The sequence below is a fragment of the Mustela nivalis genome, assembly GCF_964662115.1.
Source record: "Mustela nivalis genome assembly, chromosome: 1".
Lineage (NCBI taxonomy): Eukaryota > Metazoa > Chordata > Mammalia > Carnivora > Mustelidae > Mustela > Mustela nivalis.
Genome location: NC_139020.1, coordinates 210,013,539 through 210,036,575, shown reverse-complemented (window position 1 = coordinate 210,036,575; position 23,037 = coordinate 210,013,539). Strand labels below are relative to the sequence as shown.

At 40.5% G+C, this 23,037-nt stretch overlaps 1 protein-coding gene across 1 annotated transcript; it reads right to left on the bottom strand.

The window, feature by feature from the left end:
• Positions 1-4,411: 4,411 nt before the first annotated feature.
• On the bottom strand, positions 4,412-5,353 carry LOC309865714 (olfactory receptor 1M1; the record flags this gene model as incomplete). The annotated part of the gene is made up of 1 exon (XM_082732435.1): positions 4,412-5,353. The coding sequence occupies one exon, from the start codon at positions 5,351-5,353 to the stop codon at positions 4,412-4,414; it is 942 nt and encodes a 313-aa protein (XP_082588561.1).
• Between the last annotated feature and the right edge of the window lie 17,684 nt (positions 5,354-23,037).

Below are 23,037 nucleotides of genomic sequence, written 5' to 3'. Positions count from 1 at the left end.
ACACACTGAAAACCACTAAATTGTATGGTTTTTTAAAATTGCCTTTTTAAAATATATTTTCTTTTTTAGTTGTATAGTTTAAGTGGGTGAATGCAGGCTGCATGAATTATATCTCAGTAAAGCTATATCACAGACCGCTCTACCCTTACCCATATTTTGTTCTTCAAAAAAATGTGACCTCACATCTTCCTCGATGCGCTTCTTAATTATATTCATGGACTCGGACACTTGAATGTTAGCTCCTGAAGGGCAGAGTCTGGCTGTTCGCTAATCAGTGAACATCCACCGTCCGAGGCTTGTCAGGAACATCACAGGCTCCCAATCAGTGTCTGCGAAGGGAAGGATGAGGGTCCTAAACACGCAGGTACTCTGTCCGGATCGTCTCTCCACATTCCCCTTGGCCTTCTTCTCCAAATCCTGCCTTGGTGAAGTGGACACTACATGTCACCCATCCCAAGGTCGCCTCTGGACTTGACACCCCATACACAGAGGCTGATGTTTTATTTTTAGTCACGAATGGGGTGCCTCCCCCCCTCTCTCCCCGGCCCCCTATCTCTCTCTCTCTCTCTCCCTACCTCGGAAAGAACAGGGCCCTGTGGACCCCCCTCCCCATTTGGACCCCAGATGGTCCCAGTCCTGGGTGGGATGCGAAAAGAGAGCAGAGATTCGGGGAGTCCTGGGGGTGGGATGCACAGGGGATTTGGAACACGTAAGGCCACTCTGCTCATGTGCCCCGCCTTGGGATGCCCTCGGGAAGCTGCAGCTTTGTGGCTCCCCTGTGGTGACGGGGCTGAGGTGGAGGGAGGGTCAGGAGCCAGGAAGGATTAGCAGAAGGTCTGGGCATGGTATCCAGAGGCTCCCTGCAAAGTTCTGCTCCTCCTGCCAGTGAGAGGAGGGGGCATCCCGGCCAGGTGTCTCTGCTGCCCCTGTGTGTCCTAACATGGAACTGCATGACTTCGGAGCGTCCAGGCCAGCAACACCCAGCTTTAAGGCCACCAACATCGCCTGGAAGGGCAGCTGCTGGGAGGATATTGGTGTCCCCCTCGGTCTCTCCCTGTTTCTCTCCCTGTCTCTCCCTCCCTTCCTTTCTCTCTCCCTCTCATTCTCCCTATCTCTGCCTCTCCCTTTCTCTGTGTGTCTCTGTCTTTGTCCCTCTCTCTTTCTGTCCCTCTCTCTCCCTTCCTCTCTCTGTCTCTGTCTCTGTGTCTCTATCTCTCTCTGTCTCCCTCTCCCTCTTTCTCTCCTTCTCTTTGTTCCTTCTCTTCCTGTCTCTGTCTCCCTCCCTCTCTATCTCTGTCTCTCTCTCCCTCCGCGTCTCTGTCTCAGTCTCTGTCTTTATCTCTTTGTCTCTCTGTCTCTCTCTCTCCCCCTCTCTGTTTCTCTCCCCCTCTCTGTGTTTGTTCCTCTCTCTCTCCTGCCCCACTATGGAGAGACCCGTATGTCCTGGATCTGCTGTCTCTCTGAGTGAAGAAGTGGGATCTGCCCAGAGGGAGGGTGCAGCCAGGTCCCCTGCCCTAGTGAAGACGGGGCCTGACCATAGTGCCCGCTGACACTGTGACTGCCGCCCTATCAGAGACTCTGAGCTTCGTCCCGGAGCTAAGCCACTCCTAGTTTCCTGACCCACAGAAACCATGAGATAATGACCCTTGGTTGTTTTCAGCCAAGTTCTATGTTGCGTTTATAATGCTTGCAGGCTTTTGTTCTTGCAAATCTAAATTGTTCACACTAATCTACATATATTTAAAAAAAAAAGACAAATTCTTAATACTTAAATACCAACTTGTTCCTGACTTTGCATGTCCAATTCCCTTCCTCGGACACTCTGTTCCCACTTCCTTCATAGGAATACTTTCTTCTTGGCCTGATAGAGGTCTCATCTCAGAAGTCACCATACCAGAGACAAAGTGTTCTCAGGAATGCCCATATTAATATCTCCCCATATAAATACCTCCCCTCATCTGTCTCTGTCACATAGTCTCCATTAAACCTTTGAAGTTCTTCTCACCACTGGTAGTTATCTGACACAGTGATTTCTTCTTAGTTTATTGTTTTCCCTGCTGAAATGGGAATGGTTGCTTTATTATCTAGTGTTTAATTTTATTTTTGAAAAAAAAGTAGTATCAGTAAAATTAACTTTTTTTCCCCCTATTTTACAGTCCTTGGAATTTAATCCATGTATAGATTTGTGGGACCTGGGGAGAAAGAGCACTTAAATTTTTTAGTACCAGGGTGCCTGGGTGGCTCAGTGGGTTAAGCCTCTGCCTTTGGCTTAGGTCATGATCTCAGGGTCCTGGGATTGGGTCCCACATCAGGCTCTCTGCTCAGCAGGAAGGCTGCTTCCTCCTCTCTCTCTGCCTGCCTCTCTGCCTACTTGTGATCTCTGTCTCTATGTCGAATAAATAAATAAAATCTTTAAAAAGCAACTTTAAAATTTTTAGTACCTTCAAGTCTGATATCAGGATACAGAACAATTTCACTCCCCAAAAAACCCCTTGGTACTAAACCTTGTAGTCAAAGGAAAGGGCTTTCTCTCTCTCTCTCTCTCTCTCTCTTGCTCACAGCTCTACTGCCAATGCTTAGAATATTAGCTAGCATAAAGGACACTTGGTAAATATTTGTTGAACTAATTAATTAAACATGTATCAATGACAGCAAATGTTGGATGTTGATATTGTTAGGGTTACCAGGACAAATCTCTCCTGGAGGTGAGGCCTTAACTTTTTTTTTTTTAAACACAAAACAAGACAGAGATAGTTTGGCTGACAGAATCTTAAGAGATATTTATTGGTGCCAGGCATCCCCTATCGGATCCCCTCTCCCAACCATTACTGCAACTACTCGTGGGCATATGGGCAAGACGACTTACTAGGAGAAAAAGCTGTGTTTCAACTATCAGCTGACTTTTGGTGGCTCCCTGACCCAGTGATGGGTTCCCTGGAGCAAACTCCACTATCCTTAATTTCTGGGTGTTCTTCACCAGAGTATCCCTAGAAAGCATCTTCATTCAGCAGGGTCAGGTCTGGAGGTCTGTTCAATGGAGAAAGTCTCTATGAATTCTCTTGGAAGGAAAATAACGTAAGCAAGCTAGAGGTACAAATTATTCAAAGCCATTCTGCTTAAGATGCTGTCAGCTTCTTAGCACCATTTGAAAAATTCTGGCCCCCTTCAGTGCTCATTCACCCAGAAATAGAGCCCAAATTCACTGCTCATTCCATTTGGATTGCAAATCTCCACGTAAAGATTAGAATTACTTCACAATACACATAAGTGAGGTGCACTGCTTTCACAGGGGCTAAAGAATGAGGAAATGAGACAGTGTAAAAGAACACGGTGAGGAGGCACAAGGAAAACCTGCAACAAATAACTCCCATTTCTGTTGTAAGCCGCGTTACGACTCATTTGCATTCCACAGGGGTATATGGTGACCGAGATGTGCCTCAGTTTCCTTCTGGCTTAGACATTCATGATTCAGTTGATTGGTATTTTCCTCTTTGGCTACAAAGACCTATACCATCAAGTGGCTCCTTGTTTTCTTAGTGCATGGTCTCAATCTCTTTCTCCCCTGTGCCTTGTACAAATGTCATCCAGCCCATGCCATCCTGCTCCCCCTGAAGACAGAAAAGAAGTGAGGGTACAGGGGACATGACTCACCTATGTGCTCCCTGACTCTGGTCTCTAAAAGTCAATGAACTGCCTGGTTCTCAGGAAAAAGCCAAACTCTTGAGTTGGTCCCAAAGTCCTTCAAGACCTGGCATTCCCCAAGTTATTCACCGTAACCGGATTTTTCACTTCACAAATGCATCCTTCTCTCTCTTCCTCTTGTTCTCTGACCTTTGCACATACTGTATTTTTTTTTTCTTTTTCTGATCCTCTTTCTCTTCATATTTGCCTGAGAAAACATCGTCTTATCCTTGGAGGTTTAGGATCATCTCTCCCAGAAAACCTTCCTGGAATCCCCCTTCCAGATTCTGTAGGGGGTTCTACTCTATCCTATCCTTGCCCTCATGTGCATAGTTCATTCTATTAAAATTAGTGTCCAGTATCTTTTCCCACATTCAACTATAAACTCTGCACAGTAGGGACCTTGTGTCTCCTGCTCACCATTCCATGGCCAGCACTCACAGCAAGCCCAGAACACGAACACCATAAATATTTGTTGAGAGCTAACTGGGTTTTGAACCAGGATAAATCCAATCTGGCAGATACTAGACTGATCTTTCTGGGAAGACAGCAAAGGACCCTTACTGGTCCAAGTAATTGAGAAAATAGTTACAAGGCCAGATTTCCTTTTAAACATCTTCAACTCAAAATCCAACATGGCTACTCTCCCAAACCATGCCATTCCATTTGTTAGCCCAAGATCCTAGATGTCGAGATCCTACTTCCTGGAAGTGTCCAAGTGTCCTTGTGGTCAGGAAGATGAAGTAATTTTTCTGTTGACAAGCTTCCTCAGGCCTCCTTTTAGATCCCGGTTCCTCAGGCTGTAGATAAAGGGGTTCAACATGGGGGTGACTGCAGTGTACATCACAGCAGAGGCTTTCTCCTTCACAGCTGTGCGCACAGAGGAAGGACACAAATAGACCCCAATGGTGGTCCCATAGAAGAGAGCAACCACAGAGAGGTGGGAGCTGCAGGTGGAAAAGGCTTTCTTCCTGCCCCCTGCAGAGGGGACCTTCATGATGGCCACAATGATGCGAACATAGGAGGCCAGGATGCAGATGAAAGGTGTGGCTATCACCATCCCAGCCACGATGAGTACAAAGATCTTGTTCACAGAGGTGTCAGTGCAAGAAAGCCTGAGAAGGGGAGTGAGGTCACAGAAGAAGTGGGGCAACTCATTGCTCCCACAGAAAACCAGACGGGCCATCAGGAGGATATGGATGAGGGAGATGACGCAGGAAAACATCCACGGGCCACCAACCAGCAGGCCACAGAGGCGTGGGCTCATGATGGTGGTGTAGTGTAAGGGGTGACATATAGCCACAAACCTGTCATAAGCCATCACAGCAATTAAAACACTGTCCATAATGCCAAAGAAATGGAAAAAGTACATCTGAGTCAGGCAGCAGGGATAGGAGATTGACTTGCTACTGATTTGGATGTTCACCAACATCTTGGGGACTGTGTCAGTGGCCAGACAGAAATCAACCAAGGAGAGATTGGCCAGGAGGAAGTACATGGGAGTATGGAGGTGGGAGTCTGAGCTGATGGCCAGGATGATGAGCAGGTTTCCCACTACGGTGACCATATACATGCACAGAAACAGAGCAAAGAGGAGGGTCTCCTGCTCTGGACTTTCTGAAAGTCCCAGGAGGATGAATTCAGATGCACTGGTTTGGTTCCTTGGTTCCATGGGTAATATTCCTCTGGAAGTATTGAAAAGATGATATTCCAGGAAAACTACAGAGATGGTTCTGGAAGATCAGATGAGATTACAACCCATTTCCCATCTGGACTAAGAATAACATCTGTTTATATACAGGTTCCATATTGAACTATTGATGAAGTGTTTACAGCAACTCATATGTCAAGGTTTAGTCGTAGGACCCTCCCATGAAGATTCCCATTTCAGAAAACTGTTGAGAGAGTTCACTATGCATGAAAACTTACTGAAAAAAAACTAAGGGATTTACTTCAGGTTAAAACAAATTGAATTAAAAATAAGCAGTATCATGAGAGACTATGGACTCTGAAAAACAATCTGAGGGTTTTGAAGGGGCAGGGGGTGGGGGGCCAGGGTACCGGGTGGTGGGTATTATAGAGGGCATGGATTGCAAGGAGCACTGGGTGTGGTGCAAAAATAATGAATACTGTCATGCTGAAAATAAAAAATACATTAAAAAAAAAGCAATATCCAGGAAGCAATGAAGAGCCAAGTAACTTGTTTATATGTAGAAAAAAAATTTTAAAAAACCACTGAGTTTTAAACTAATAATAATAGTACCACATAAACAAGATGGATTAAGATACTAGGGAAAAATTATATGTACTACAAAAGAGGAATTAGAATAAGTGTTGAAAGGTTCTTGCCTTGAGTTGCAGGAGAACAAGAATGTTGGGTATTTTGGACTTTCCACATGACTTAAGTTTAAATGTAACCACTAAAATAATGGATACAGTATTTATAACTTATAAATTGCAATAGGGGAGTAAAAGAACTCAAGAGATTTTGGTCAAACCATTTTAAGTCAGGGAAGGAACTATAAAGAAGCAAAGAAAAATCACAAAATATATGGGTAATTATAACAAATGTTTAAATGGCTTTAATCTTTAAAAACAGAGAGTCACAGATTGGACAAAGGAACAAAATTCTATTATCTCATGTAACCTATAATGATGTAGAAAGTTTGACCATCAGGAAATAATATGGGTATATCAAGAAATACTAACCAAGATGAAGACGAACAGCTTATTCAGGACATGTGCAGCTGAAGCAAGTGGGGGACAGACAGCATGTTGATATCAGATGAGGCATACTTAAGGCAAAGGTATCCAAAAGAATGAGGAAAGTCAATATATCATAATAAAAGGAAAACTGACCCGAAAAAAAAAGCAGCTAATAACTGATATATTATATATTATATATATAATACATAAAATAACTAATATGCATTTAATAGCACAAACTTATAATATATAAAGAAAAAACTAATAGAACTGTAAGGAAAAGATGATAAAGCACATCATATTAGAAGATTTTATCATATCTTTTTTTAGTAGTTGAGAGACTGGGGGTGGGAGCATGCAAAATTTTGCTAAGGGTATAGAAAATCAGGCCATAAAGCAAATGTTAATACCAAAGAGTACAAGCCAAACAGATCATGTTTTCTGATCATAATGTAGTCAAATTAGAAATCGTTAGTAAAAGATAATCAGCCTGTTCCTATATTTTCGGAGCTATTAAAAGGACATTTAAAAATAATGTATGCATCATTGAAACCAGGAATATTTATACTTTTTTAAAAAACCTATCATCTATCTATTTATTTATCATCTATCTATGTAATACATAGATATAGATATGCACAATGTAATATTAAGCAGCCTTTTAAAAAGATGAGAACTTGTCACTTACAACAACATGGGTGGACCTAGAGGGTATAAGGCTAAGCGAAATAAGACAGAGAAAGGTAAATGCTGTATGATTTCACTCCTGTGCGGAATCTAAAAAAACAAATGAACAAACAAAAAGCAGAATCAGACCTACTTGGGAATGCAAGTTGGTGCAGCCACTTTGGAGAACAGTGTGGAGATTCCTCAAGAAATTAAAAATAGAGCTTCCCTATGGCCCTGCAATTGCAGTACTAGGTATTTACCCCAAAGATATGGATGTAGTGAAAAGAAGGGCCTTCTGTACCCCAATGTTTATAGCAGCAATGGCTGGTCGCCAAACTGTGGAAAGAACTAAGATGCCCTTCAATGGATAAATGGATAAGGAAGATGTGGTCCATATACACTATGGAGTATTATGCCTCCATCAGAAAGGGCGAATACCCAACTTTTGTAGCAACATGGACGGAACTGGAAGAGATTATGCTGAGTGAAATCAGTCAAGCAGAGAGAGTCAATGATCATATGGTTTCACTTATTTGTGGAGCATAACAAATAGCATGGAGGACAAGGGGAGATGGAGAGGAGAAGGGAGTTGAGCGAAATTGGAAGGGGAGGTGAACCATGAGAGACCATGGACTCTGAAAAACAGTCTGAGAGTTTTGAAGGGGTGGGGGGGGGTGGGAGGTTGCGGGAACCAGGTGGTAGGTATTAGAGAGGGCACGGATTGCATGGAGCACTGAGTGTGGTTCAAAAACAATGAATACTGTTACGCTGAAAAGAAATAAAAAATTAAAAAAAAAAGGAGTTGAGAGGGTTCCATAATTAACATTTGTGGTGATTGCCATAAAGGTTAATTTGTCACAATGGTTCTGTGATTGTTCTAAAAAGCATTAGCCTGTACAGTTTTAAAGGGTCAATTTTACAGTATGTGAAATGTATTTCAATAAAAATGTAAAAAAAAAAAAAGAACCAGACCTATAAATACAGAGAACAAACTGAAAGTCGCCAGAGGGAGGGGGCGGGGGAATGGGCAAAACAGGTGAAAGGGAATGGGAGATACAGGCTTCCAGTAATGGAATGAATGAAGTCCCAGGAATAAAAGGCACAGCCTAGGGAACACAGTCAATGATGTAATAGCACCGTATGGTGAAAGATGGAGGCCACACCTGCAGTGAGAATAATGTAATGTGTCGAGAAGTTGAATCTCTAGATTGTCCACCTGAAACAAATGTAACACTGTATCAACTATACTCAAAAAAGGCACCCCCCCCAAAACAAAAAACTTACCTAATCAAAGGAGATGTAGGGAAACTGATATGTAGAAGAACATTCATATTCTTAAATGCATAATTCGGAAAAGAAAGCTTGAAACTTTAAAACTACTGAAGGTCCTGGGTGCCTGGCTGGCTCAGTGGGTTAAGCCGCTGCCTTTGGCTCAGGTCATGATCTCAAGGTCCTGGGATCAGGTCCCACATCGGGCTCTCTGCTCAGCGGGGGGCCTGCTTCCCTTCCTCTCTCTCTACCTGCCTCTCTGCCTACTTGTAATCTCTCTCTGTCAAATAAATAAATAAAATCTTAAAAAAAAAAAACTACTGAGAGAAGACCTACACAATTAGACAGATTACATGAACTCATTCTCTCAGTTCATAATCCCGTTTCCCTTTAGTGATCACTTACTATGTAATGTCACGAAGATAGGAGAACAGTTTTCCATCTTCTCTGCAAAGAACACTGAGTTTGACAACTTGCCATCGACCAGAGGATGCGTGTCGGAGCCCAGGGTCCAGTGGAGAAGTTCTAGCGCACAACTAGAGCGGAGAAAATCTGATATTTGACACTCGGAAGAGGGTGAGAAGAACAACTTCACGGTAGCCATGGCCACACTTCCTCAAGACAGCACAGCTCAGTGTCAAGAAGACCCCCTCAGCCCGTGATTTTTCCCACATGGTAAAGTAAGAGCATGTGAGCGAGTGTTTGACTCCCCCAGCTGTGCAGTGTGCTGACCCACTTCCTTCTTACCCCATGCAGGGAGCTATGCGAGGAGGCCGGGGAGAGGCTGGGGGCACAGCAGGCAGGGCTCCCAATGCATCAGAGGGCTCCAGATCCTGCTAACTCTTCCACAGATTCCATCCGGAAGTCTGCCTGCACACTGCTGGCAATGCTTCTCACCTGTAGACTCTCCCAACTCTCCTGCCAGCTCTCTCAGTGCCCCGAATGCCTCACCCATGACCACCACCAAGCCATGGCTGACTGGCTTCCAGTGCATGCCCCCAAGGGCGGCAAGTCTGGGCATTTGCAGATGGCTAGTGAGCAAGTGTAGAAAACCAGCCCAACTCAAAGGAATTGAGAGAAAATACACCAACTTGAGCATTTCGGGGCACCAAAACTGGAGGCTGTCAGCCTCTGGTCTGGCTTTGCAGGATCAAAAGAAGGTAACAGGGTCTCAGGAATGCCCCCTCCCCATTGGGAACAAGAAGTGTGAAGCAGGGGTATTCACTGGAAAGGTCTAAGAATCCACTGAAAAGCCCAAGAATCACTAGAAGGGCTAACAGAGGGATATTCCCCCGCAAAGCCAGTCAGAAAAAGACTGGAGGATGTAACTGCTACTTCAAATGTGAAAACATCAACGCATGATTTCAGGGAATGTTAAAAAATCAACAAAACATGACACAGCCAAATGACACAATAATTTCTAGTAACCGACCCTTAAGAAATACAGATCTATGGAGGGCGTGGATGGCTCAGTCAGTTGGGCAGCTGCTTTCGGCTCAGGTCATGATCTCACAGTCCTGGGATTGGACACTGCACCCGGCTCTCCACTCAGTCAGCAGCAAGTCTGCTTCTCCCTCTCCGTCTGTGATTGCTCTCGCTTTCTCTTTCTCAAAGAAATAAATAAACTCTTTTTAAAAAATAAATACAGATCTATGATCTGCCTGACAAAGAATTCAAAATACATGTTTTAAGGAAGTTCAACAAGCTACAGGAAAACACAGAAAGGAGGCACCTGGTGGCTCAGTAGGTTAAATGTCTGATTCTTGATTTCAGCTCAGTTCTTGATCTCAGGGTCGTGAGTTCAAGCCCTGCATTGGGTGTGGGGTCCACTTAAAGACAAACAAACAAACAAAAAATACAGAAAGATAACGCAATGAGATCAGAAAAAAAATACATGCACATGATCTTCTATATAAAAAATCCCTAAAAACTAGACACACACATACACACCCCAACAGCTGAAACTAACAAATGACTCAGTGAAGTTGCAAGTGAATTGATATGAAATCAATACAGAAAAATCAGTTGCATTTCTATATACTAAGAATGAACTATCTGAAAAAGAAATAAATAAAACAATCCCATTTATAATCGCACCCAAAGCAATAAAGCACTTAGGAATCCATTTAACCAAAATTTAACATGTGCCAAAAACTAAAACGCTGATGAAGGAAATTGAAGAAGACATAAATAAATGGAAAGATATCCTGTTACATCAACTAGAATAATTAACATTGTGAACACATACATTCTCCTGAAAGTGATCTACAGATTCGATGTAATTCCTATCAAAATTCCAAAGGCGTTTTTTGTAGAAATAGAGGACACAGTCTTAAAATTTGTATGCAACCATGAAAGACTCCCCCCCCTCCAAAGCCAAAGCAATCTTGAGAAAGAACAAAGCTGGAACCATCACATTTCCTGATTTCAACTAATTATAGAGCTCTAGTAATCAAACAGTATGATACTGGCATAAAAACACATAGATCTGTGGGACAGAACAGAGACCCAAGAAGTAAACTCATGTGTCAACAGTGAACTAATCTTTTACAAGGGTGCTTAGAACACACAATGGGGAAAGGATAGTCTCTTCAACAAATGATGTTGGGGGAACTGACTATACACATTCAAAAGAATGAAAGTGGAATCTTAAAACACTCACAAAAAATAACTCAAAATACATTAAAGACTTAAATGTAAGATCTGAATTCATAAAACTCCCAGAAGAGAACATAGGGAAAGTTCCTTGACATCAGTTTTGGCAATAATTTTTTTTTTTATATGACAACAAAGGCACAGGGAACAAAAGCAAAAGTCAACAAGTGGGATAACAGCCAACTAAAAGGTTTCTGAAACAGCAAAGGAAACGATCGACAAAGAGAAAGGGCAACCTGTGGAATGGGAGAAGACATTTGCAAACCATGTATCTGATGGGGGATGTATCCAAAATATATAAGGAATTTATACTGCCTGATAACAAAAATGCAAATAATCCGATTAAAAATGGGCAAAGAACCTGAACAAAACATTTTTCTAAAGAAGAGATAAAGAATGGCCACCAGGTACATGAAAGGTGTATCATCAGGGAAACACAAAAATCACACTGAGATATCATTTCACACCTTTTAGGCGGTTTTTACCAAAAAGACAGTATATAAGAACTGTTGGTGATGATATGGAGAAAAGGGAATCCTTGTTCAGTCTTGGTGGAAGTGTACACTGGTGTGGTCACCATGGAAAACTGTGGAAGTTCCTCAAAAAGTTAAAATAGAACCACCATATGATCCAACAATCCCTCTTCTGGGTATGTGTCTGAAGGAAACCAAATCAGTATCTCAAATGGGTATTAGCTCTCCCATGTTCGTTACAGCATAATTCACTCATAATAGCCAAGATATGGAAACAATGCAAGTGTCCATCAGTGGGGAATGGATAGAGAAACTGTGGGATATATATAAAATTCAGTCATGAGAAAGAAGGAAATCTTGACATCTGTGACAACATGCATGAACCCAGAGGACTTTATGCTAAGTGAAATATTCTAGGCAGAGAAAGACAAATATTATATGACTTCATTTATATGTGGAATTTTAAAAAAGTCAAACTCATAGAAATAGACAGTAGAATGGTGGCTTGGGGGAAATGGGGAGATGCTGGTCAAAGGGTATAAGCTTGTAGTTATAAAGTGGGTAAGATCTGGGGATCTGGTGTGCAAATAGTTACAAATACTGTATTGTATACTTGAAATTTATTGAGACAGTAGATCTCAAAATATTCTCACTTTGGCTCTTTTTTCCTCAACAATTTTGGTCCTATAATCCTTTAGGGATTCTGCTAAACTATAGGCCTCCCTTTCTCTCCAACTCCCACCCAGGAAAATATACACCTTAACATAACGTTGTATATCATTTCAGGTGTTAATGAAATGTCCTACATCCCCATTAGGATCCACTTCTAAAAACTTTCTTTGCACAGGTCTGCTGCTTTTCAGAGGTGATTCTCAGACTTATAGCTCCAGACTTCCAACACCCAGACCTGAATTATTGCCTGCAAACTCAGAATTTCCACCTGGAAATTTTTACAAATAGTGTGGAGTAATGGGAAGCTCCCAGATAATTGGATCCAGACAGACCAGAATTAAAACACTGGCTTCTTAACCTAGTAACAATTAACCTTGCTAAACTTCATTTTCTGTATCTTTATACTTGGGAGAAATAATACCCACCTCTTTAGTTTTCTTAGAAGCTAAAAGGAGGTTGCATGTGGAAAGGGATCCAGGTAGGGCTCAGCATCACAGCATGGTCTCAGCCAACATGAGGCAACATCACTTCAGATGTTAAGGAAGGACTCTGAAAAGAGACACACCTGGATATGATTCACGGGTCACCACATACTAGCTAAGTGACCTTGAGTAAACTTGAGTAAACCTCACTTTCTTTGAAAGGGAATGATGATAATGTTATATAACGAACAGGGGTTTCTAGAGGATCAAATGAGATATGAATATAAAATTATCTGCAGTGTCTGACCCAGAATAAAATGGTTATATTAAGCAGTGCTATCTCTCTTTTGTCCTTCATTGGCAAGTTCATTATATAAAAAATGAAGTCTATTTTCTTCTAGAGCCTCTCTTTCTGTGAATGAGATCACCATTCCTCTAGACAAGTATGACTGAAACATTTCTTCCACTGCCAAAAGCAATCCATTCAATGAGCTGTTACCACTTCCAGAAGCTGAACATTCTATTCCTATACTCATTTTCCATCTACCTCCTCCCACTATTACTTGTGAGTAAATCAAGTCTCCCATTCCTTCTTGGTTGGCAAGTCCTAGTTCTTAGTCTTTGTATATCCATTTTCCTTCCTTCAAAGAATCCTGAAATCTCCGTCAGATTAATCCTCATGAAGTATACCCCTGTCTATAACACTTTAATTTAATTTTATTTTTTAAAGATTATTTATTTATTTACTTATTTGACAGAGATCACAAGTAGGTGGAGAGGCAGGCAGAGAGAGAGAGAGAGAGAGGAGGAAGCAGGCTCCCTGCTGAGCAGAGAGCCCAATGCGGGGCTCAATCCCAGGACCCAGAGATCATGACCTGAGCCGAAGGCAGAGGCTTTAACCCACTGAGCCACCCAGGCACCCTGTCTATAACACTTTTATTCACTTTTCCATTTGTCCACTCATTTATTCCATGAACAATTATTGATGGTTGCCATATACCAGGATTTGGGCTAAGTGGCGGGGACAAAGACATGAAATGACACAGACCCTGTCCTCCAGACACTTGAGAGCAGGGATTGTATGTCTTTGCTTGGTTTTGTGACCAGCATCCTATACGGGATACACAAGGCATAAACACTACTGTTCAATATTCGCATGAATAAATAATAATTCTCTTTTATACTGAGTGCCTTCTGTAACAACAGGTACTGCCCTAAGTTCTTTGCCAATTTGCTACTCGCAACAACCCACTGAGCTTTGTCCCACTTCATAGAAGATAACATATAAGAAAACATAAGGAACCGTGTAACATATAAGCAAATGGAGAGACAAGGACATTAATAAAATCAAACGGTACCTCACAGACAGCAGGTGGCCGAACGAAGCCAAGCAGTCTGAATCTAGCATGTGTACTCTTCATCTCTACAATTTCAAGAATCTGGAGTGAACTGATAAATTCAAAGTTCACGAAGGGAAACAGACTCAAGAGGCATTTATCAAATTATGAGGAAATGGACATAATAGAAAGTTACCCTGAGAATTTCTAAGAATTCTCGGGAAATGCAGCTGAATCAGGCAGTGATTGTTGGCAAGTCTGCCATTTACACAAAGACTTCGTGAGCCACTGTTGTCCACTGAACAAAACCCACATGTTTACCTTCATGTGAAAAAAATATCCTGATTCTACCGCAAATCTGCGTGTCTTGCTCTACTTACTACTGCCCTCCTAAAATTATGTTTTACCCCAGATTTGGGGGAGGGGACAACTTGCCAATCTTCATATGATGCATCCTTTCCTGTCATTTCCTATCTCCATCCTTTTTTTTTTTAAAGATTTTTATTTATTTATTTGACAGAGAGAGTTCACAAGTAGACGGAGAGGCAGGCAGAGAGAGAGAGAGAGGGAGCGAAAGAGAGAGAGAGAGAGAGAGAGAGAGAGAGAGAGAGAGAAGCAGGCTCCCCACTGAGCAGAGAGCCCGATGCGGGACTTAATCCCAGGACCCTGAGATCATGACCTGAGCTGAAGGCAGTGGCTTAACCTACTGAACCACCCAGGCGCCCTGTCTCCATCCTTTTTCACATTTCACATTAATGAATCCTAGGATGTGCCAAGCACTATAATAAAGATAGTACATATATGGCATGTTATCCTAACAACAAACTGTGATGAAGGGATTACAATGCCCCTTCTACAAATAAGACGATTGAGGCCCCAAATGGGGAAAGGATGTGTAACTTCCACAGTCATTAAATGCTGAGCTGCCACTGGATGTCTGCCTGAGTCCCAAACTCATAGCCCTTCCACTGAGCCATGCTGCCCTTCTGCATGCTTTCTTCCTGAAGTTCCATAACCCCCTTACCATCTCCCACCGAATTCCCACTCACTTCCTCCATCACTCCAGGTTTTTCCACAACTCTTGGGAGAAGTTTAAGTCTCTGGAACTGGGATACTCACATGCTCCCTAATCATCTTGATGATGCTCTACTCAAAGAAACACAATTCCCATCTCACACAGAACCCTAGAGCTTGGTATCCATGGTTTCTCAGCAGGAAAGATCAGGAATCTCAATGACTTCAGAGACTCAGTGATGGAAATAACTTGAACTTATGACAACACAGCCTGGTAGAAACACTTTCTTCTTTGAGATACTGAAGGGAACTTGGAAAAACAGGACCAGATACTAAGACTGTGGTCCCAGCTTGTTGCAGAAGAAGGAAGACTCCTTATACTTAATGTCTCCAGTTCAAAGAATTGTTTGTCTAAAGAAACATAGTTATCATTTAGCTACTGAATTTGAAAACTCAAGAGTTTCAATGACTGATTTTTTTAATTAACACAAATGATAGGATAAATGTTCATATAAGAGGAAAGTTTCAATTTAGTTTTAAATAGTGGTTTAATGCCTTTTTTGAGTTACCAGTTTAACCTAAATTTTGAAAAAAAAATGTTGTGTATTAATACACATAACATACTCTTAAATGATAGGGAGAACATTAGTCATATAGCAAATATTTTTACAATCAAACCTGTATATTAAAATAAATGAAATGATTACTTTGAACCACTGTCTGTCAAGATTCATGATTCACTTTTGGGATGGATTCTTAATGCAATATCTAACTTTTGACAATTTTAAAAAATTAATATTTGATCAGATAATGTAAGTCAAAATGCAGAGAATCCTTTAAAAGTACACACTATTTGTCTATGTAGCAACAGCTCCAAGGTATTTTTGGTCAGTTTGATACCTTTTATATCTGAAGTATACTTAACCAGAAAACTGAAAATTTAAATTGACAAAATGCTATCTCTAGGACTTCAAAATGATAAATAATTTTTTAATAAAATTGGCCTCAAACTAATAAAATCTATAAGCAAATAAAAATTAAATATTACTTTAATGACAGAAACCAAATGTTAGAAGTTGTCTCTCTTCTTGGAGAGAGAAGAGTAAATCTTGGAGATTTACTTTTAATTATAAAGTTCCAGCAAATCTTAGCTTTAAAGGCCCTTAATATTTGAAAAAGTTGGATGCTTAGTGAGGAAATTACAATTGCCCCTAGAATTATAAAAAGCCTCAGCTTTATAAAATGCATCTACTCATGAAGGTAATTTCTCAAACTGGTGATCAAAATGTTGGGTGTGGTACGAAAAACAATGAATACTGTTACGCTGAAAAGAAATAAAAAAATTTAAAAAAATAAAAGCTTTTAAAAGATTTTAAAAAATGTAAAATTTAATACAGTAAGAATATGTCATTGGAGTGTATACATGTTTCTGAGTAATTTTTAAAATAAACTTTATAGATTAATAAGAACAAGATTATGCTGCAAATTCTGGACTTTGGAAAGGGCTTGCTAGTATCATAGCAAGACTATGTTGAACAGACTCATGAGCCACCACTCGATTCAGGCCTGAGACCTAGATGCTAACTTGAGCCCAATAGAAACCACCCAGCTCTCTGAGAACACTGTCTATTCTCTTTCTGCTGCCTGCATTCTCTCTAATTGTTCTCAAACTTTCTTTTCTCTCTCTCTTCTCTCTCTCCTGTTCTCTCTCACTCTCTCATCTTCCAAGTCCACTTACTATCTTTCCTCTTCTTGACATTATCACTGAAACAAACTTCACTCAGTTTCCTCCATGGTGATGGTCAATAAAGATGCTGCTCTGCTTCCACAAAGTACAAGAATGATGAGGTTATATCTTGGGGACAGACAATGCCTCATAGAAGCACAGGTAGGTATCCACCTGGCCCAAAGAAGAAAAGCTAGGGTGGGGATGAATTATAAGAACAGAGGGAATATTTACAAGTTCTGGGCCAATAAGAAGTCAATTCCCAAGGCTCCTTGTTAGACAAATTGTCCAATTTCACTTCTATTCCCTGAATAGTTGTTTCCTATGGGGGCTGGGACATGGCAGTAGGAAGCCTGTATTGACTATGTGACATCTTCAGGAGGCAACTTGCTGCAAGTTGTAGGTTTCCCAATGTGCACTGCATCCTCTCCTCAGGGAGCAAACCCTCGTAAACTCTGTCTCCCCAAGGTCAAGGGCTTCTCCTAGAGGAAGTATTTACTCTTCTTTGAAGCCAGAGTTCCTCACCAGCTCAAGAACCAAGAAACATCTCCCTGCATTCCCCCAGTGATGTCACACTGAGAAACAAAGGCTGCCTCTAGTCCCATTTACCCTCAAGAGGGCCTTTCTGTAAAGATACGATGACTTCCTTTAGTTCTGCTGATGGAGAAAGTAGAATCTTACCTGATGGGTACACACAAAGATAGAGGCTAGTTGAATGGGTCTGCAACCAGATCCTTGCTCTGCGTATTGGTCCCAGGGTGGCATCAGTGGGAGTCTCTACTTTTGAATTTTTAGGAATTCAGTTTTATGAGGTCACTGCCGGATTATTGGGTCATGAGTCAATAAACACCCATGGAACCAACTGATACATTAAGCACCAGCTTTTAAAAGCCTTTAATTATAGAAATCACCCAACCATGGACAAAAGTAGAGAACATAGCACTAGGCTGAGTCATATGAAACTGGCAACATTCCACCATATTTTACCAACAAAATGGGCAATTTTTCTCATGCCTCAGCTTGAAACCCCATGTATTCATCACTTAGTTTCAATTCTTATCAATTCAGAGTCTTGTTTCATAGGTACTCTACCTACTTGGACCTTTTTAAAAAATTTCTTTTCAGTGTTCCAGAATTCATTGTTTATGCACCACACCCAGTGCTCCATGCAATATGTGTCCTCCATAATACCCACCACCATGCTCACCCAATGCCCCCTCCTCCCCTCCAAAACCCTCAATTTGTTTCTCAGAGCCCACAGTCTCTCATGGTTCATTTCCCCCTCTGACTTCCCCAACTCACTTCTGCTCTCCATCTCCCCTTGTCCTCCGTGCTATTCCTTATGCTCCACAAGTAAGTGAAATCATATGATAATTGACTTTCTCTGCTTGACTTATTTCACTTAGCATAATCTCCTCAGGTCACATCCATGTTGATACAAAAGATGGGTATTCATCCTTTCTGATAGAGCCATAATATTCCATTGTATAGATGGACCATATCTTCTTTATCCATCTGTCTGTTGAAGGGCATCTTGGTTCTTTCCACAGTTTGGTGACCGTGACCATTGCTGCTATGAACGTTGGGGTACAGATGGCCCTTCTTTTCACTACATCTGTATCTTTGGGGTAAATACCCAGTAGTGCAATTGAAGGGTCATAGGAAAGCTCTATTTTTAATTTCTTAAGGAATCTCCACACTGTTTTCCAAAGTGGCTGTAGCAACTTGCATTCCCACCAACAGTGTAAGAGGGTTCTCCTTTCTCCACATCCTCTCCAAAACACGTTGTTTCCTGTCTTGTTAATTCTGGTTATTGTAACTAGTATAAGATGGTATCTCAATGTGGTTTTTTTATTTGAATCTCTCTCATGGCTAATGATGATGAACATTTTTTCATGTGTCTGTTAGCCATTTGTATGTCTTCTTTGGATAGTGTCTGTTCATGTATTCTGCCCATTTTTTGACGTGACTATCTGTTTTGTGTGTGTTGAGTTTGAGGAGTTCTTTATAGATCTTGACATCAGCCCTTTGTACTGTCATTTGTGAGTATCTTCTCCCATTCTGTGGGTTGCCTCTTTGTTTTGTTGATTGTTTCCTTTGCTGTGCAGAAGCTTTTGATCTTGATGAAGTCCCAAAAGTTCATTTTTGCTTTTGCTTCCTTTGCCTTTGGAGACATATCTTGAAAGAAGTTGCTGTGGCTAAAGTCAAAGAGGTTACTGCCTATGTTCTCCTCTAGGATTTTGATAGATTCCTCCCTCACGTTGAGATCTTTTGTCCATTTCGAGTTTATATTTTTGTATTGTGTAAGAGAATGGTCGAGTTTCATTCTTCTACACATAGCTGTTCAATTTTCCCAGCACCATTTATTGAAAAGACTTTTTTCCACTGTATCTTTTTTTCCTGCTTTGTCGAAGATTATTTGACCATAAGGTTGAGGGTCCATATCTGGGCTCTCTACTCTGTTTCACTGGTCTATGTGTCTGTTTTTGTGCCAGCACCATGCTGTCTTGGTGATCACAGCTTAGTAGTATAGCTTAAAAATCAGGCAACGTGATGCCCCCAGTTTTGTTTTTCTTTTTCAACATTTTCTTAGCAATTCGGGTTCTCTTCTGATTCCATAAAAAATTTTAGGTTTGCTTGCTCCGGCGCTTCGAAAAATGCTGGTGGAATTTTGATCAGAATGGCATTGGAAGTATAGATTGCTCTAGGCAGTATAGACATTTTAACAATGTTTATTCTTCTGATCCATGAGCATGGAATGCTTTTCCATCTTTTTGTGTCTTCTTCAATTTCTCTCATGAGTGTTCTGTAGTTCCTTGAGTACTGATCCTTTACCTCTTTGGTTAGATTTATTCCCAAGTTCTTTGTGCTGTAGTAAATAGAATTGATTCTCTTATTTCCCTTTCTGTATTTTCATTATGAGTGTATAAGAAAGCAACTGATTTCTGCACATTGATTTTGTATCCTGCCACATTACTGAATTGCTGTATGAGTTCTAGTAATTTGGGGGTGAAGTCTTTTGGGTTTTCCATGTAAAGTATTGTGTCATCTGGAAAGAGAGAGTTTGACTTCTTCACTGCCAATGTGAATGCCTTTTATCTCTTTTTGTTGTTTGATTGCTGTTGCTAGGACTTCTAGTACAGTGTTGAACAAGAGGGGCGAGAATAGGCATCCTTGTTGTGCTCCTGATCTCAAAGGGAACTCTGTCAGCTTTTCCCCATTAAGGGTGATATTCGCCAACCCTACACACAAAATTAGAGCAGAGATCAATGAGATAGAAACTAGAGATACAGTAGAACACATCAACGAATCTAGAAGGTGGTCTTTTGAAAGAATCAATAAGATTGATTAACCATTGGCCAAACTAATCCAAAAGAAAAGTGAGAGGACCCAAATTAACAAGATTATGAATGAAAAGGGAGAGATCATGACTAACACCAAGGAAATAATCATCAGAAATTATTATCAACAGTTACATGCCAGTAAGTTAAGCAACCTAGATGACATGGATGCATTCCTGGAAACCTATGAACTTCCAAAACTGAATCAGGAAGAAATAGACCAATATCTAGTAACGAGATTGAAGCAGTGATCAAAAACCTCCCAAAAAACAAGAGCCCAGGACCTGACAGCTTTCCTGGAGAATTCTACCAAACATTAAAAGAAGAAATAATACCTATTCTCCTGAAACCATTTCAAAAAATTGAAGCAGAAGGCAAATTTCCAGACTCTTCTTATGAAGCCAGCATTACCCTGGTCCCCAAACCAGGCAAAGACCCCACCAAAAAGGAGAATTTCAGACCAATACCTCTGATAAATATGGATGCCAAGATTCTCAACAATCCTAGCTAATAGGGTCCAACAGTACATTAAAAAGATTATCCATCATGACCATGTGGGATTTATCCATGGGATGCAGGGGCAGTTCAACATTCACAAATCAATCAATGTGATGGAACAAATCAGTAAGAAAAGACAGAAGAAACACATGGTCCTCTCAATTGATGCAGAAAAAGCATTTGACAAAATATAGCATCTGTTCCTGATTAAAACGATTCAAAGTATAGGGATAGAGGGAACATTACTTCACAAAAGCTGTCTATGAAAAACCTACTTTGATCTCTTAATAGGAATTCTTTCAGGGAAAATTCCATACATTGTATGATTTCTGTGTGTCTCCAAAAAAATAAAAACCTTCTGGGACACCTGGGTGTCTCAGTTGGTTAAGCAGCTGCCTTCTGCTCAGGTCATGATCCCAGCGTCCTGGGATCGAGTCCCACATCGGGCTCCTTGCTCGGCAGGGAGCCTGCTTCTCTCTCTGTCTCTGCCTGCCACTCTGCCTGTGCTCACTCTTGCTCTCTCTCTCTCTCTCTGACAAATAAATAAATAAAATCTTATAAAAATATAAAAAAATTAAAAATAAACCCTTCTTTTAAGAAAGGATAAACACAATACTATTATTTTACTTTAAAATATTCGTAATCATATATCATTCAATATTCTGTTATTCAAATTACCCAAATTACCTAACTTTGATCATTTTTTTCCCACATTAGAACCCAGGTAGTAACTATATATTCCAATTAATCGATAGTTGTCTAAAGTCCCTTTTAAGCTCTAGGATTTATCCCCCACTTGCTTATCCCCTTTGAAATTTATCTGTTAAAGAAATGGTCTGGATTTTACTGACTGCATATGTAAGCAATTTTCAAATATGCCTCCTGAAGGCTGTAATTATAAACTGATGTTTAGATCTAGATATCTGATCAAATTCAGGATTGATATTGGGGGAAAGGGGAGACATACTCTGTAGGTGGTTGTTGACTTCCTTTGGAGGCACATTATTTTTTTCCCCAACTTTATTAAGATACGACTGACAAAATTGTTTGGTAGCATATTTAAACTATACAGAACAATGATTTTATAGGCATATACATTGTGAAAGGATTCCTACAATCACGCTAATTAACATACCCATCACCTTACATGTTTACTTTTTTTTTTGAGAGAACACTTAAATTCTACTATCTTAGCAAATTTCAATCGTGTGATACAGTATTACTAACTAGAGTCATCATGTTAAACATTGTATCTTCAGAACTTATTCATCTTAAAACTGAAAGTTTGTATCCTTTTACCAACCTTTCCCTATTCCCCCATCTCCCAGCCCCAGGAAACCACTATTCTACTGTTTCTGTGAATTCAAACTTTTAAAAATTTCACATATAAATGATATGTTGCAGTATTTGTCTTTCTCTAACTGGCTCATTTCACTTAGCATAATTCCTTCCATGTTCATTCATGGTGTTGTAAATGGCAGGATTTCCTTCATTTTTAAGGCTGAATAATATTCCATTGTATATATACACACACCATATTTTCTTTATCCATTCATCTGTCGATGGACACTGAGGTTGTTTCCATACCTTGGCTATTGTGAATAATGTTTTCATGAATATGGGAGTACAGGAATTTCCTCAAGTTAATTTCAATTCCTTTGATATACACCCAGAAGTGAAATTGCTGGATCATACGGTAGTTCTGTTGTTTTTTTTTTTTAAATTTCTTGAAGTTTTGTACTGTTTTTCATTAGTGGCTATATGAGTTTATATTTCCCACACACAGTGTAATGCTGGAGGAAGCATGTATTTTTCATTGTCTCTCTTTTTGTGAAATCTGAAGTCATTTAGATTCATTGCCTGGATACATCATTTCATGAAAGACTGCAAATGAAAGTAACCTATCAGACTTTCATTTATGAGCTGGAATACTTCTACAAAAATAAACTTCCCCTCCTTAAGTCTGTGGTCAGTCTGAGGAACTCTTTGTAGAGGAAAGTCAGCAAAAATATTTGAATCTTTCTATTATTTCCATTTACTTATTGGTTTTAAAAATAATTTCTAACATTTTCTACAGATGACAGTGAGTGTGTTTTTTTTTTTCTAATCATAATTTGAATCCCTGTATTTTTAACATTTTTTTTTGAACAACAAAAATTTATTTTCTCATAGTTTTGGAGACCAGAAGCCCAAAATCAAGGTCTAGGCAGGCTTAGTTCCTTCTGGAAACTGAGAAACAATCTATTTTCTTTTCTTTTTTTTTTTTTTTAAGATTTTATTTATTTATTTGACAAACAGAGATAACAAGTAGGCAGAGAGACAGGCGGGGGTATGGGGGGAGCAGGCTCCCCACTGAGCAGAAAGCCCAATGCGGGGCTCGATCCCAGGACCCCGGGATCATGACCTGAGCCGAAGGCAGAGGCTTTAACCCACTGAGCCACCCAGGTGCCCCAACAATCTATTTTCTGCTTCTCTCCAGTTTCTGCTGGCAGCAGGAGACCCTTGGCATTCTCTGGCATGGGGCTAAATCCAAAATCTGCTTTCACCTTCACATGACCTTCTACCTGTGTGTGT